General features: G+C 51.3%; 6 protein-coding genes across 6 annotated transcripts; 2 read left to right on the top strand and 4 right to left on the bottom strand.

The window, feature by feature from the left end:
- Positions 1-257: 257 nt before the first annotated feature.
- A1O9_07651 (uncharacterized protein) lies at positions 258-1,091 on the top strand (the record flags this gene model as incomplete). Its single annotated transcript, XM_013403206.1, has 1 exon — positions 258-1,091. One exon carries the CDS (start codon positions 258-260, stop codon positions 1,089-1,091), a length of 834 nt encoding a protein of 277 aa, XP_013258660.1.
- A 5,334-nt stretch (positions 1,092-6,425) lies between these two features.
- A1O9_07650 (uncharacterized protein) lies at positions 6,426-7,337 on the bottom strand (the record flags this gene model as incomplete). Its single annotated transcript, XM_013403205.1, has 2 exons — positions 6,426-6,820; positions 6,887-7,337. The coding sequence occupies 2 exons, from the start codon at positions 7,335-7,337 to the stop codon at positions 6,426-6,428; spliced, it is 846 nt and encodes a 281-aa protein (XP_013258659.1).
- A 1,473-nt stretch (positions 7,338-8,810) lies between these two features.
- Positions 8,811-10,004, bottom strand: A1O9_07649 (uncharacterized protein; the record flags this gene model as incomplete). The annotated part of the gene is made up of 1 exon (XM_013403204.1): positions 8,811-10,004. One exon carries the CDS (start codon positions 10,002-10,004, stop codon positions 8,811-8,813), a length of 1,194 nt encoding a protein of 397 aa, XP_013258658.1.
- An 858-nt stretch (positions 10,005-10,862) lies between these two features.
- On the top strand, positions 10,863-12,302 carry A1O9_07648 (ethanolamine-phosphate cytidylyltransferase; the record flags this gene model as incomplete). Its single annotated transcript, XM_013403203.1, has 3 exons — positions 10,863-10,974; positions 11,059-11,178; positions 11,245-12,302. The coding sequence occupies 3 exons, from the start codon at positions 10,863-10,865 to the stop codon at positions 12,300-12,302; spliced, it is 1,290 nt and encodes a 429-aa protein (XP_013258657.1).
- A 206-nt stretch (positions 12,303-12,508) lies between these two features.
- A1O9_07647 (NADH dehydrogenase) lies at positions 12,509-13,235 on the bottom strand (the record flags this gene model as incomplete). The annotated part of the gene is made up of 2 exons (XM_013403202.1): positions 12,509-13,075; positions 13,191-13,235. 2 exons carry the CDS (start codon positions 13,233-13,235, stop codon positions 12,509-12,511), a joined length of 612 nt encoding a protein of 203 aa, XP_013258656.1.
- A 708-nt stretch (positions 13,236-13,943) lies between these two features.
- On the bottom strand, positions 13,944-15,205 carry A1O9_07646 (uncharacterized protein; the record flags this gene model as incomplete). Its single annotated transcript, XM_013403201.1, has 3 exons — positions 13,944-14,747; positions 14,799-14,978; positions 15,032-15,205. 3 exons carry the CDS (start codon positions 15,203-15,205, stop codon positions 13,944-13,946), a joined length of 1,158 nt encoding a protein of 385 aa, XP_013258655.1.
- Between the last annotated feature and the right edge of the window lie 994 nt (positions 15,206-16,199).

Here is a 16,199-nt window from a genome sequence, read left to right as displayed (position 1 = left end):
GAGATTTACCACCACACCCATCAGCCCTCCTATCTCGACGCACAACAATTCAGGCATTGTCAACAGCTCGCCTCGTGATCATACAGAGTATCCCTATCCCAGACCACCAGAGCAACTGTTGCCCCACCTGAACCAACCATATCACATGGACGGTCCTTCTCAGACTGGACTTCCGTATCCTCCGACTGGACGTCGTACGTACACTTTCGATATCAAATCTCTCATCTCATCTCACTAACTCCCGGAACAGTATAGCAATGACAGACCTCGATTCGCGTCCAGACCGGCGGACGATTGAGTCCATATGTACTATTGCCGGCGCCAAAGTTCCCACTGTTCCCCCTATTCCGCCTGATTCTGTGCCCAATCTTGAGTCTATCCGGAAGATCTATGACATTGCCTTCGCCCCCGGTCTCGACAAAGTCTTGGAGTCTGGTTCCTCTAAATGGTTTGCAAAAGAAGGCTTCCAACTATTATGTGCCGATCGGGTTCAACTCGGAAACGTCCTCGCGTATCTAACATTGGTTAGTAACCATACAGACACGTCCAATTCTGATATTGCCACGTTAGCAAGTCAGGAAGCCCGGGTGACCTGGGCATTGCTTGAACTCTGTGTGAGACCTGAGGATTCAAGCGGAGAGGAAACCGATAAGCTAGCACGGAGATGCCGAGCGTTGGGGGCACTTCTGACTGGTCAACCATTCAGCAGTCCTACAACATCACTTGCCGATTTCGTGCATCAATATGAAGCCGACCCCGAACCGAAAACGAGAGCCTTTGAAAAGCAAGCCATGAAGAGATCCGATGACTTTTGGAAGTTGGTTGAAACGGCGGCAGCAAACCAACACCCCAACGGACACGGTGTGCCTTCAGCTATCTTGAGTCAAATCCGACCACTATTGGACAGCCAAGAGAATCGAGACACCATTTACAGCATCATGTTGTTAGGCTCCCGTGCAGCTGGACACAGCGAACTCTCTTCAGAGCGGGATTTGGCCAAGAGATATCTGGAAACGCAGGCCAGCGGACGTGCTACGAACCAGGTGTTTGTCACTATTTCTGGCATGGCGTTGAGGGCGTTCGCAGAATGAGAGAGGGTCATATTATTTTATCGACGTCGACATGGACGGAGCACCATTTTCACACCATTTTATTGTTTTTTTCCTTGCCCATATCCCCAACAGGTCGGGTTGGAACAGACATGCTGCTAGCATTACGAAGATTATGCGGAGAGAGCGCAGAACCATACCCCAACTTGAGCTTTTCTTAATGTTTTTTGTTTGGCCCACCATGAAAACGGCGGGGCCGAGTCGGCTATCATTTGTTATGAATGCCCACTAAAGTTTGTTGTTGGTTCATATACAGTGGCCTTGTCGACGGGATGTGAGAAATACCTTCTTTTTGCCCTTTGCCCCCTTAGAGATCATACTTTTTGCACCATGGACCGTGTGAGTGAAGATTGTCCATTGCCACAGCATTGCACCTCGTCCTGGGAGTTTTGATTGAGAGATTACTATGGAAGGAAAGAGTGAGACAGAGAGACTACCAAGTACTGCTCCTTCCAAGAGGAAGATTTTCAAAAAAGATCAAATGCAAACCAACTCGAATGGCGATTCTTGCCAAGGTCCCTCGCAGATAGGAGGCCATAGTCGTATTCCAAACCGCAAGCCAGTGTCGTGACTCGTGGCGTTAGAACGAGCTTATGCAGTGACCGACAGTGAGTACAAAGGTATCGTTCGTGATGCTGAGCACGGTTCGAAGCGAGATTAGAGATCAACGGTTTTTTCAGATACCCCTGTTGAACTGCCTCCAAGCTGTTAAGAACAAACTACTCGTTCGCATGAGTCGTACTCGGAACTCGTGAGCAGCCCTCAGGGAGGACCGGTCATGTACAGAGCGTTAACGCTTGGGCGGGCAAAAGGACTAACAAACGAGGCCTTACGAGTAAGGTCGAAATAAAGCTTCTTTAAACCCCTGCGCCGATCACAATCACTCACCGAACCCGAAGCAGGGGGGAGCTTGGGTGATCAACTGGAATCCCTCGGGCTTTTTCCAAGGAGGGAAAGTCTAGACGCTCGAGACTGAGAGACATGCATGCAACCGAGGCGGTTGAGGCTTGAGGCTGATCGTGATGAAATTATGACAAGTGCACAGGCTTGCAAGAGCAGACCGCTCGAAGGTGGATATGTGTGTGTCACTAACATTTGACAGTGGCGGACAGGTATCCGCACTCGTACTTGAGGCGGGCAAGAAACGCCCTGTTCTCCAGGAAATACTCCGTGCAGGGAGCGGCCGGGGAGAGATAACGGGGAGGCGTTCAGTGACAGATCTCGGTTACGAGAAGCAGGCGCGGGCGGCAGCTAGCAAGGGAACAGAGGGAGAAAGAGGGCAGTTCAAGGCGAGAGTTACTCGTACTGCAGTCTGGAAGTGGTCTGAAAAAAGATATCCTGGTCCAAACAGGAGGTCATCAAGGCTGCCACTTCAGCGTGCGTGGTTTGTCTCCTCTTTACTTTTTCGATGGCTCTCATGCCAATTGCAGAACCTGGTCCGAAAGATATCACTTTCGCATCCTTGACCATCGGCGTCTTCCTCTCGCTTTCGTCTTTGAGTTTCAGACCCGAGCCCGCCCTATGCCTAGTGCAACCCAAGGCAGGGTGCGACGTACCTCGTACGGAGCACATAGGCATAGAGTAGACCAGACAAACCCCAGAACCGGGCATCAAGAGTGAACGTTAAGAACTGACTCTGCTACGATGGGAGATGGATACACTCGGAGTCCTCACATAGGAAGATAGACTGTAATGCCCGTTGCAGTTGGACACTGAAGCTACGAACTATGTACATAGATAGTAGTACCACTACTGCTGCCGCTGCCAAGTACATCCAGGATACTTGTGATTGGGCTCGGCACTGTGTACCTCATCCCGTGTCATGATGTGCTTCGCTTCAATCGCTTCAAATTTCCCATGCTGCCAATTCTTCTCCTTCTTCTCACCTCCCCTTGTCCTCGGTTACTTAGTTTCTCCTCGCCTCCCTCTCTATCCCTCCCTCTCCTTCTGTTCTTGGAAATCAAACCGAACTTCCCCTGCATAAGCAGTTCGCCCTCGATCGCTAGTGCTTCGTGCCTCTTTTGTTATCCGAGTCTCTTCACGGTTCCTCTCCCTTAGATGCCTTGCAATGTACGGAGTAGGTATCAACCGCATTAGGGTTCGCTTAGGACTAGTACTGTACGAGTATACTAGTACTCCTCTGTTCCTGCGTACCCGAGTAAACCTTCACCCCTGGTGGGGGTGATTTTTTTCCCGAATGGTACTCCATACTGTGTATTCTCCCTCCCCCTCCCCCCTCCTCCCTACAAGGTCCGTCCCTCCCCGCTCTACCCTTGAACATCGTGCCGCTTTCCTAACCAATGTTAGTGAAAGCCTATCTGAATGGAGATGTATGCGAGGTCGATCAGGGCATCAAACATTTGTATTTACGTACAGCACTCCGCGGTTCGGATTGCCTCAGGGATGAAGATCATTCCAGATTGCAGCACGGGGTAGATCTCTATCGCATGCTTGTGTGGCTCTCACACCCACACACCCACACCTACACATGCATACTGAATACAAACACCCGGCCTCTCCAAAATCTTGCAGCTGGTACACGAGCCTTTGACATGATGCAGAGGGGTGGAGTGTTTCTTGTGACACAACGGAAAGATCGTAGGTCGTCTGTACCATATGCATGGACCCAACTTCCCCATGTTTGACAGGTTCTGGCCTTGCGCGTCGTGCCGTGCGCCTGGTGTCTCCCGGGTGGATAATGTGTCCTCTGCATTCAACACGCATACAGGCACGGAACGGTCACGCATGTCAACTCTGTCACTTGATACGTTGCTCTGATATGGACGGTCCCATTGCACGTGGGCGGATCGACAGAGGCAAGAAGTTCGGATCCAGCAACGCAGATATCGGTTGAGTTGACCTTTGGTACTGTACTCTACCACCTATCCGTACAAGCTACCCACTGTCCAAGAGACATCGCTCGGAGAAATGGGGCCTGTTCTCACAAGTAGAGGGTCGGCCGGGCTGTGCTCTGCTGTGGCACAGACATGATCTCCCATGACGCGGTCTCGGTGCCCCTAATCATACAGGAGGTATGCTTTGCGTAGACGCTAGGTACGTGATCACACGTCTTCTCTTCTTGGTCGCCCACCAAAGCCTCGCAACTCGTTTTCTTCCCCAAGAAGCCCTATTAACTCGAGCCAGAGATGGGTTCGTGCGCCCAAGGCTGAAACGTATCAGGAGTTGGGGCTGCCTTATCTTGACTTTCCACCAGAACACACGATCGCCAACAACCCATTGCCCGACGAGACACTCCCACAGCGAGCCGCCACTTTCGGTGTTTGGCAGAGCATTTTCTACTTCGGCAAGTGTTTCTCTGTGGCTGACATGAGCACAGCTTCTTTCATGCTCCAAAAGTCAAACACCGAGAAAGTCGCATCTGCCACACCTGAAATTGGTGCGTATGTGTGAACCACCACATCACGGGGCCTTGTGAAGGTGTCAGGAAGATGAGATACCGCAGTGGCTACTGACCCGGCCCTGTTGTTCTTACCATTTCCTCCCTTCCCTCCCCCGAAAGCTTACAAGGGCCTACACAACCTCAACGTATGATTAGCCGTGCTTGAGATTACCCATTCTCGGTTTTTCCCCTCCTCCTCAGCTCTGAGTTGGACTTGGGCTCTACAGGCCATGTATAGACGCAGCAAGCTACATGCCTAGCAGGACGAGATCAAAGCAAATGTTGCAAGGCGCTCCCCTGTAGGAGTTGAAAGTGAGCGAGATGATGAATGCGGCCGGTTCATGATCGATCATTAGTTGCTCCGAGTCTGGATCTGGATACATCCGGCATAACCGCCAGGGGACGACGACAACGCATACTAAGTATCCCTTGCACAGTACATATACGACACCCACTCTTACCAGGACTAACTTGAGAGGCTTCATCGGATAGGAGGGAGAACCGGGCCCGCTCCTTTCGCTACAGGCGCACGGCTCAAGGCTAGCGAATAGGGAGAGCTCCTCGGAGCTTCATCAATATGAAATGCTATTGTGTAACCAAGCCATACGAGAGCGCGGATATTTGGACTCCGAGACAGATTGATTAAGATCACAGCGAGACCACGCCTGCGTATCAGGAGTCAAAGCTTTCCGGTGAACACATCCACTAGGGTCAGGTCAGCACAGGCACGGCCCATCAAAGCAGTCTTGACTGAGGGTTGTCGAATATGACGACACGAAGACCAAAATACCGGAAGTTTCAAGGAAAGAAATACGCGGGAAGAGGAATAGAGTCGTATTCAGCAGCATGACAGCAAATATATCGTTGTTCTCAACTACCTGAAGTAACAAAAAAGCCAGTGGAGATGTCGATGCTGAGCGTTCCAAACATTGCATTTCTGATGCTAGCTCGGGTAATATTATCCTCGATGGAGAAGTAGCCCAAATCCAGTGCAAAACCAGAGTGATGCTGAGTTTGGCCGAAGTGCATTGCCGCATCTTTAGACCGGAAAGAGTCTCCAATATTCCAAGCAAAGAGAAGGCAGGTCTGCATAGACCGAAGAATGGCGATCACCAGGCACAACGAGGAATCGTTCGTGATTCTATCTTGGTGCTCAAAGTTTGCAGTGACGAGATGGTGAAAAGAGTAGACGAGGGATTCTTCTGGTCTGGTCTTGTCGCAGATTCAAACCAAGATTCGAACAGTGTGCGGAGCTGGATGGTGACCATCACCAAGTCCGATGTTGAAAGCTAACAGGAGACATCTTCCTTCAAACAGCCGAGGTAATCTCGAAAAGATCTTTGCCATGATGGAGGAGGATCATATAATGCTTCGAAATGTTGACTCCATTGATGGAAAAACCGCCCTCAACGAACACGTTGAGTATGCCATGAGGGAACTTCAGGACAGCAAATGGCGGGACTGGCTAATGTGGAAGATCTGAAAGGTGCGTTTTTCTCCATGGTGACAATGATGTGTTGTCGATACTTCCGGGACACGATTCAAGCGATGGACATCTCTCCCGCTCAGGGTAGAGCTCAAACTAGGCAACAAACGACCCGCTGAAAGGCCCAGTCCTTTCATGGGTCCGGTGTCCCCTCATCGAACAAGACCATTACTGTTCCTGGGCAATCGCGGACACTTGAGGCGTCGCAGGGGACCCATATAGGATTGCCGAGTCCGCACAGAGTACGAGTTGAACATCGTGCACAGTTGAGGATCGTTCAAGCCCATCAGTTCTGTCCACCATATGTCTCGGAAAACTTTGAAACTCAGCAGCTTGGAGGGCTAGGATGTGGCGGAAACCGAGCAGTCGCCGCTGCCACATTTCACAATGCAGTAAACCCGACACGGGAGAAGCAGACGGACTGACTGCATCAAGTCTCCTCGCTATGCATTGACCTTTCGACGCTGACGATCCTCTTTCCACCGAGCTTCTTGATCTCGTCAGCAAGAGTACCGTCAGCATGAAGGCGAGTGATGTCATCGCTGCCACCCAGACTCTGTGCATTTATCATGATGTTGGGAACTGTTCGGCGACCAGTGAGGCTCGCGAGAAGGTCTTGGAGCTTGCGACCGATAGTGGGTTGAGGGGCATCGCCACCCTCTCCATCATCGTCAGTAAGATGGTGCTGGTGTGCAGGTCTGGGGATAGGCTGGTTCATCAAGTCCAACTCCACAACATAAGGAGTAGGTGAAATGGTGTAGGTCTCAAGCAGGAGAGCTTTGGCGCGCTTGGAATAGGGACAATAGGACTTTGAAAAGATGATGACTGAGGCAGTGCTGGTCAGTACGGCAGTTTATGTTAACAGATTCCAGAATTATATGGATCTCTTACTTGGACTCTTTTTGAGAATAGCCTGTAACTCCTCCCGAGCCAAACTTTCGCCATCTAGGGCTTCTTCCTTGTCGTGAAGTGCATCCAAAGCAGCTTCTGCGCCCTTTCCGTCCGAGGTGCCACCATGCCCGCTGGCAACGGGATATCTGGGTTTGTCGTTCGTCTTGGGCATGGATACTCGTCCAGCAACGGCAATCTCTTCAGCATTGGAATGCGAACGACTCTGACCGCCCAGTTCCTTCTGCTTATCGAGAATCTTCTGCAGTTCTCGGTTGGTCTGCGCAGTCAAATCTACATCGGATAGGGTACCACGCAGGATGCCGCGGCGGCGCGCGAGAGATGCTTCAGTGGTTCTCCGGAAATCGGTCGAGTCTGATCCCGCAAAGAAGAGAAAGTAAATGACCACGACGCTCAGCGCGAGGCCGAGTGCCTGGCCACGACGGATCCCCATGACGGCCGACTAGCACCAATATGAATGTGGGAGTGATAAGTTATGTACAAAATTTTCGAATGGCCTTCCCGCAACTCAACCGAGATGAATCTTTCGGGTCCGTTATTTCGACGGGGATATGAATGATGGCTGGTTGTGCTAGACGTAGATGTTAAGCATGAAATCATCCAAATTACAGAAACGATTGTGAGAAGAGTTAAGAGCAACACATGGGCAGACTCCAACGGGGAGATAAGAGAAAATCGCCAGTCTGGTCCAAGGGACTGCAATTAAGATTTGACGGACGATGCGGCGCATCTGGCAGTTCTGAACCGCGGGAACGCAGACGTGAAGGTGCGCGTGATGGGTGGACGATGAAGGTTTCTGGGTCTTTAGGTTGTGCCAAGAGTGAGATGACCATGCCTATTCGAGCCTAAACTGGGCCTTAGGAGCCAGGAACATTGCATGAATAACGCCAGATTTTCCTGGGGGAGGAGAATTGACTTCTGCGCGACGGTCTAGACGACTGGTTAAGTTATCTCAGGGTCCAGGATACCTAAAAGTCCAGGCAAATTGTCGGAGTTGATTAGCACAAAAGCGAGGGGTCAGCCTGTGGGAATTGGGCAATGGGTAAAGACCTTCAGGCCCGCGGGCACTAACTTAGCTACCTGGAGCCAGAGGGCTTTAATTGGGATCTCTGTGTGGGCTCTTCGCAAAGGGAGCCGGCTGAAGCTCATCCAACACAGCCCCTGTCACTTCATTCAACATACTGCCAGACTGCCAGACTGCCAGACTGCCACAAATTTGCCCATCCGTTTGATCTACCCCTGATCTCGAACAGCAGCAACACAAAACGACAAATAGTCGTGCTTTGGCCGGGCACTCCCCCGCTCTCTGGAACGAGCTTGTGTGGTCCCTGAAGAAATTGGTTATCTTGGGATCCTGCAATGAGGGGCAGCTGGCTGATATTACTTACTTTGTCTGTCTCCTTATTCTCCTGTCCAATTCACCCACCAATGAGCACTACGTCCACCCTGCCATCAGAGACTCACGAGACTACTTCTCTGCATGAAAACCAAAAAAGATAGTGTCAGAGGCAAGAGGTCTTCTGATGACTTACAGGCTACGAGCCAGCTCATGAAGGGATCTGGACGGCCGATAATGCCCTCAGGAGATCTCAGGCCTAGATCTATCTCACTCGTAACACCATCCCATTCCCTCATCCCAGCCTCATGAGCGCCACACCAGCGCCATCAGTCCACTAGTATTACACAGGCCTGAGAATGGATCTTTGATCGCTAGGAGAACCCCCATCCCCAGGCGTTCCACGTAAGGGTGTCAGCGCATATTCTACTCGTACAGAGACTTCATCAGACTTCATCTCTCTTGCCAATGCATCGATCTCCCAACGCCTTGCGAACCAAGCAATCATCGTTCACGTGGTTTAAACTTGTGGCGAGCATTCCAGGAGTACTATTTGTAGACCACGAAGCTTTACGCCATCAATCCAACCAGAACCACCTTTTGCACGCCCATCAGCTCTCTCTTTGCATTTTCCCGTGAAGCGCTCTCAAATTCCCTGACAACAGCTGAAATCATCACTTTTCTTATTCGAGCATCCACTTTGTTAAATAGATCGCTCACAAGTGGCGTGCATGCACTGGGGCCTGTCAAAATCTGCATCAACCGCTGATAGGTATCGATGAGGACGTCACATAGTGTGGCAAAAACAGTGAAGAAGTCCGGGGTGAAGGGTAAAGGGGGTGTTTGAAGATAAGTGTAGGGCCCTTCATTGGTGAGTAAAGTCGAATTGGGTGCGTCGGACGGCCCTGGAGGAGGGAAAGCCGAAGCGCTGGGGAAATTGCCAGAGGACAACGGCGCGGAGGGGGAGGGAGTGACAAGTGTCGTTGCGGTGGAAGATAAAGTCAATCCTGTAGCAGTGGTGTCTATAGAAGGATGTGATACATGATGATGTCCACCCTCTGGCATGCTCGGCGGTGAGGAGGTGGGAGGTTGCATCGGTAGACCAATCTCAGAGACTGGTCCACTTGACTTTCGAGGTCTTGCTATCGTGCCTGATCTCTTGAACATTTGTGGAATGCGGGCTCGACTCAGGGAGCTTGCGGTACTTCCGTCAGGAGGATGTAGTTGTTGGAAGGATTCAAATTCGGTGAGTAGTGCATTGAGGCTCCTTAGATAGTCTTGTGCGACTGCTGTCATCGTGGACGCTGTGCTCTGGGCATGAGACTGCGGGTGCACATCGATGATGATGGGCAATGACATTCCCAAAAGCATATAGTTCATAGCCCGTCGAGATAGTCTTGTGACAGTGTAGGAGGGCAATTTGCAAATGTCGGCTTCTGCAAACCGCACTGTGTTGAACCAGAAGGATCTTCCCTCGTGGGCTTTCCGCAGATATTCCAACGTAGCTATTCTTTTGGTGGTCATCTCTTGAATATGGGCATGTAGTGCAGATGTGTTCGCCAGGGCTGCTGCGGCACTGTTGGAGAGCATGCCATTCATGGCCATAGCAGATGGGACGTCCATATCAGATGGCACGGCCTTGAATCCATCCGCAATTGCAGTCTTGCCATTCACCCCGTTGCTTGTGTTGGGATCGCTGGGAGATTTCTGAAGAGGAGTTCGGGCGACCGGGCGAGCGTAATTGTCGATGGGTAGAAGAAACATATTCTGGGATGGTGCCGTTGCGGCGCCCGTCACATCACTGTTGCGGGCAACGATATCTGCCTTGATTGCATTGAGAGTGACGGGGGCTGCGGGTGCGGTGGTAGTACGGGGATAGCCTGGTCGAGGACGAGGACGCGGTGGTGTCGAACCTGCGACAGAAAGGGTAGCATCGATAGATCCGTTAGACCCCAGAGGTTTATGCCTGCGAGAGGGCGATCTGGTGATTTTGGAAAGGAAACCACTGGCTCCTCCTCCTGAATTGGTCGAGCTTATGGAGCCGTCGCGCTGGGAAGTTTCGGTCATCCTATTCGCGCTGGTGAAGGTGTGTGGGAGTCGTAAGGCAGTGGTAGTGGTACTGTGGCCCCGAATCTGTCCTGTACCACCAGGCTACTGGGGCCCAGAGTGCCCAAATCGTGCCTAGTTTATGCTTGGTGAGGGAGTATGATGTGCGTGCGGACTGTAAAATGCTGTGTCTGGAAAGTCTAACTTGTTCCTTCGGGCTCTCGTGAGTCGTGATGGGATGGAAAAAGGAGCGGAGAGGCAATAGTAGGGAATCGGGATGCTAGGGGGCTCCTGCAGGCGTGATTACGCAAGGGGGCCCTCCAAAAGCGAAAGGGTTAAAGCCTAAAGGTACTCCGTAAAGGGCTTCTTTTGCTTAAAACTCGGGCGGCTGCGGGACCAGGAAACAAGCGACCAGTGGGGTGTGCCATTTGTTCAGGGGCAGCGCGGCTGTTTCATACCCCGGGATTAGCGCCATTCTTATTCTTTGTTCTCTCGATCACAACGGCTTCTTCCAGATTGCTGCTTTCGTTCCCGATATCCGAGTAGAAAAGCGTAGGTGTATCTGAACATCAAAATATGAGTGACGATGTGCCAAAAGCTGGCGAATGGCCAGTAGATCCTCAAGAGGATCAAGAGATTCTCAAAGAGCGCATATGGGTCGACGGCTGCTTCGACTTTGCCCACCATGGTAGGCTATCACCAAGTCCCCCCAAAAATATCTCCATTCGAGGTAGGTAAACTAGATGCGAATCTGACCATGAAATCCCTCCAGGCCATGCTGGTGCCCTATTCCAGGCACGCCAACTCGGAAAGGCGTTGTATGTAGGTGTTCATTCGGATGAAGAAATCCTGGAGAACAAGGGCCCGACTGTCATGACCTTGGACGAGCGGTGTGTTTACTTTTTTCTTTCTTTTCTTTTCTTTTCCTGTCACTTCAATCCACTAATTCAGAAAAGAGTGGCTGCTGTTGATGCGTGCCGATGGTCGACCAAATCGGTTCCCTACGCACCATATGTTACAGCCTTACCGTGGATCTCACACTATGGATGTTGGTATGTTGTCCATGGCGATGACATCACTTCCGATGCCAGCGGCGAAGACTGCTACCGCTATGTCAAGGCTGCCCAACGGTTCTTAGTGGTGAAAAGAACCCCTGGCATATCGACTACTGATCTGGTCGGCCGAATGCTGCTATGTACTAAGGGCCATTTCATCAGATCCTTAATGGACGAACTTGAAGGTGTCTCCGAAGGCAAGGCCGACTCCGAACGTGTCAAAGCAGGGGCTGCTATGCTCCAAAGAATAAAGGACTACGCTACAGATGAGACGGCTCTGCACCCCGGGTCAGAAGTCTGGACGTGGGGCCCAGGCAGCAAGGCCAATTCTGCACATGAAACCCACGATTCTGGCTTCTTCAAACGACTTGTCTCAGGAAAGGGTCCGCAGCCGGGCCAACGCATCGTCTACGTCGATGGAGGCTTCGATCTCTTCTCATCTGGGCATATTGAGTTTCTGAAGCGCGTCAACGAGGCAGAACAGGGCAAAGCCTACGTCATTGCAGGAGTCCACAACGATGCCGTAATCAATCATTGGAAAGGGCTCAACTATCCAATCATGAACATCTTCGAGCGTGGTCTCTGTGTGCTGCAATGCCGCTACGTCCACTCCATCATCTTTGGCGCTCCATTCTCACCTTCGAAGCAGTACCTCGAGGCCATCCCGCTGGGCCAAGTCAGCGCAGTGTACCATGGCCCCACGGCCTTCATGCCCTCGACGTACGATCCATACACGGATGCTAAGGAAATGGGCATTCTGCGAGAAATAGAATCTCATCCTTACGCAAACGTCAATGCTGGCGAGATCGTCAAGAGAATTATGAAAGGCCGACAAGCCTTTGAGGAACGCCAAAGGCGGAAGGGTGAGAAGGCAATTGGCGAAGAAGTCACACGTCAGCGCGAAATCATGGAGCAGAAACAGGCCGCCATTGAAGAAGAGCGGCGGGCGGCTTTGAATTGAAACCATGATCAATCTGCCCTTTTGTTAATCTCTCTTCGACATTCTTTACACAATGTGTACTTTGTGGGCCTGGGGCTTGGAACTATGTACAGATTGGGCCCCACGGCGACTATGAGCCACCCGGTTTCCCCCCTTTTAATCATTTTTTATATAGAGACTTTAGAACTCAAACGAAGTTTCGGCAGGGGTAGCTGCAGCAACACAAGTTAGCAAAACAACCCAGATAAGAGCGAGGCGAGAAGAGAGAAACGGGGGACGAGTCCCCCTCGTGCAAGAACATACTCTTCACCATAAGCGGTGTGTCCCAACTCATATTTCTCCGCCGTGACACTCTTCGATCTGACCGCAACCGGCAAAGGCGGCAAACCATCCTGGCCTAACACGGTAGCGGCACCCTTCTCCTGTTCAAAGTAAGCCGCCAGGCCCTTCTGACCTTGCTCCTTGACCGCAACGAGCTGTTTTGACCCTTCCTCTCCCGCAAGCAGCTTGGGACTGGGCGCGGCGGCACTCCCGATGGACAACAGCCCGACAGAGTCGCCCTGCGTCACGGTGCTCAGTTTGGGGTACGCCCTGCGCACGTCTCGCTTCCAATACGGGTTGTCTGCGATGTCGGCCGCTGGCGTCGTCACCGCCTCGTCGTAGGCAAGCGGGTCGAGCCCGCCTGGAGGTGGGTTGCGGAAGTGTCGTACCGGGATGCCGTTGCTTCGGTCGGGGTCGACCGCGAAGAACCGTCGGATGCGCTCGTACATGCCGGTGCTTTGCTGGGTGTATTTCTGCGTAGTCATGGAATTATCAGATTTTTGGGCTGAGGATTTAAGGGAGGAGGGGATGTGGCAGAGAGAGCGCTCTGGGCGGATTCCAGGGGAAGGGCGTGTAGTATGCATGTACCTTCGCGACGCCCACGACGTCTTTGATCGGTTTGGTGGCGGCCATGGTTGGCCTCGAGGTTGTGGGTGCTGTGAACGCCCGGCCTTGTGAGTCTTTCTCAGAGGCCTATGCGATCTCGCATGAAATGAGATGTGGTGGCTAGAGCTATCTAAATGAGGGAGTTGCAGCTTCACGTAGACTTCAGTAAAACCCAATCCATGAGGGAGGAGGTTAAGCTGCCCATTCGACGAGGTCCAAGTGAAAGTCTTGGCACTACTAGGGTGGAGATGCTTTCATAGCAGCACATCTCCTACGGTAAAGTTTTCCGACACTTCCTCGACCCTGGTTTCAGCCTTCCCACGGGATGGATATCTAGACCCCGTTGTAGTCCCGCTGAACTCTGCAGTGTGTCACTTTTATCTGTCTTCGTATATCTCCGTATTTTAGCTCCTGCTCAACTTCCATCGAATCTCTACGTACACGCTAAGTCTGGGGTGGCCCCGTCGAGCTGAAATGTTCATACGGAGAGTATAATGCGGACAGTCAGTCCAAAGCGATGTCATTATTCGTGTCGAACCTTGGGTATTAGAAGTCCGAGAGGAATATTATGTCGTCTTTGATAGCTATGAAGGCACATATGCGCACATTTCTCACGCGAGTGGGTACGCGAGTGGGTATAAGGGTGCGATAGAAATTCACTAGTTCCTCCCAATAATATAATCGTCAAGCCTCACCCAGATACAGACTGCGCCAGCTACGCTTATTTGGACATAATCAGGTGAGAAGAAGAGGTTGCCGCCGAAATCCGTCGCCAATATGTGTGATTGCAAGGTCGACTGCCCCCTTTTGCGTTGGAGTGGGATATTGCGACCTCTGCAACATCTTCAGCGGTATCACCAGTTGCATCGTTGCAACAACGTTGATCTCTCGGAAGCCGCCATGTGGGCTCCGACCTGAGGCCGACGAATTGAAAGCACCCGTCGGTGTAACATCTCCTAGAGCATAGGCTGTTAGCCCGATGAGCTCAGCTGCGGTCATCTGTATGATGGTCCTGTATTTTGAGAGGTGTAAATTTTGGGTCGCAGAACCTCGACGAGCATCGTTAGAGAGACTCTCCTGCGAAACGACCTTCCGCAATTCAATGAGAGCTTCATAGAGCTTGACGCGGGCACTGAGGAATCGCAACCAGTAGAGGTAGATCCAGAAACTGTAGAAATAGTAGACCGCATGAGAAGGGTAAAGAGCCCACATGGTACCGGCTGTTTCAGCACGGACAGACATAATGTCCCATCCAGGTTCATCCTTGCTCCAGCCTTCCATGCTTACATCCAGGGCTTCGCCGTATTGAAGGAGGGTATATCCGTCAGCTTTGACTCTATCAACCAGCTCAGGCTTGTCAGATCTCCGAATGAGAAATTGCTTGATCTTCTCCAGCAAACGGGCCACACTGTGAAAGTACGCAGTAGCTTTGTTTGCGGTCTTGGAAGGAACGAATTCTTGATCCTCATTGTACACGTCGATCTCAAGATCGTCAAAGTCTTTTGAGGTCACCGAATTCAGAATGAAGAGACGCATTTGCTACCAACGGTCAGTTCAGTACAGCGTTTCCACAAATTAAATGCGGCTTACAATAGCCGCCTTGAAGATACGAAAGATCTTCTCCGATCGAGGATGCGTGAATTGTACGAGCCCGCGAAGCCTCAGCAGATTCATCGCTCCTTTTACATGAGAGATATGAGACTGCCATTCTTCTTCCTCGGTCAAAGAGCCTTCCGATGTCCTGCCATGTGTGAGGATGATACTAATCATCTAGACTTGAATTAGATCATGCTTGATGTTACTCTTAAAAGTGGTGCGCCTACCTCATAGAGGCCCAACAGCCAGACAGCTACAACGGTCTCGTCTTGTATACTGGCAGCATTGTCTCGGATAGTGGCGTTGGCCAATTTCAAGGCGTAGCCGTACTCCTTACCAGTTTGTAGTCTAATATCTTTGCCGCTGTACTGATCGGCCAGTGTCATACGAGACACCGCCATTGCGGCTTGCTTAATGCAGGAATAAGGGGCCGCATTCTGAATTAAATCTGGTAGAAAGTCCAATACAGGAACTGCATAAAGGCGCCCAGCCTGGAAACAGAACAAGTTAAGGAAAAAGCACAGTGATTGGTGATGTATATCGTAACGGGGCGGTGGGGAAATCGCGCGGTGAGATGGAGCGACCTTCTCGGGGGCCGCTTTATCAGCGGCGGATTCGAGCTTTACTTTGTTAGGTTGGATTCCACGGGGAAGATGTTGTGATAGTATCGACGCCGGATGGTCTGGAGGGAGGACAGGGCCAGAAAGAATAGAGGGACTGTTTAATTCTTCTGGCGGACTGTTTGAAGGTGTGCGTATCTGTAATTGGACCTGGAAGGGGTAGCCTGGACAAGGTCTGTGTATTTGAGCGCAGCGTTTGCAACCAGGCTTTCCCTCGTCACACTGTTCGAGAGTAAGTACGATGACCTTTAATGTCGGAAGTCAATTTTACTGCCGACCTTGATCTTGCGCTTGCGGCATAAGGCACAGCCTGTACTTGATCTGCCAATATTGCCCATAGCACTGTAGAGATATCAGAAAATGAAGAATAGCGGGGATTTGCTAGGTTAATATAACAGTGGAGTCGGTGTCAGAAATAGTCGTGTTACGCTTCAAGAAATGTTTCACAGTGAAGCTTGGGCACTGTTGTCAAGGGTATGGAACATGTTTCGATAACTTCGGAGATGGTCATAATTATAGCAGCCAGACGCCCCAGGATTCAGACTGTAGATGGTCTCTCAGGAAGTTGTGCGGAAGGGCCCCCAATCCTCGCGTTTGTAGAGACGATGTAACCGAGGAATCGCAGGTAGTGGAAAAGCTTTCAGCTCTCTTTACGCGATAGTTGGTGCGCAAATTGTCGACGGCAAAGCACTATCAATTCTCAAAGCCCCATTGGCCAGCATATCGGGCATAGGGGCGAGCAGAAAGCTCATTGTGAGGTGGAAAGTTAAGTGGT

This window comes from Exophiala aquamarina, assembly GCF_000709125.1.
Source record: "Exophiala aquamarina CBS 119918 chromosome Unknown aczIA-supercont1.6, whole genome shotgun sequence".
Classification (NCBI taxonomy): domain Eukaryota; kingdom Fungi; phylum Ascomycota; class Eurotiomycetes; order Chaetothyriales; family Herpotrichiellaceae; genus Exophiala; species Exophiala aquamarina.
This window is presented reverse-complemented; position numbering and strand designations above follow the sequence as displayed.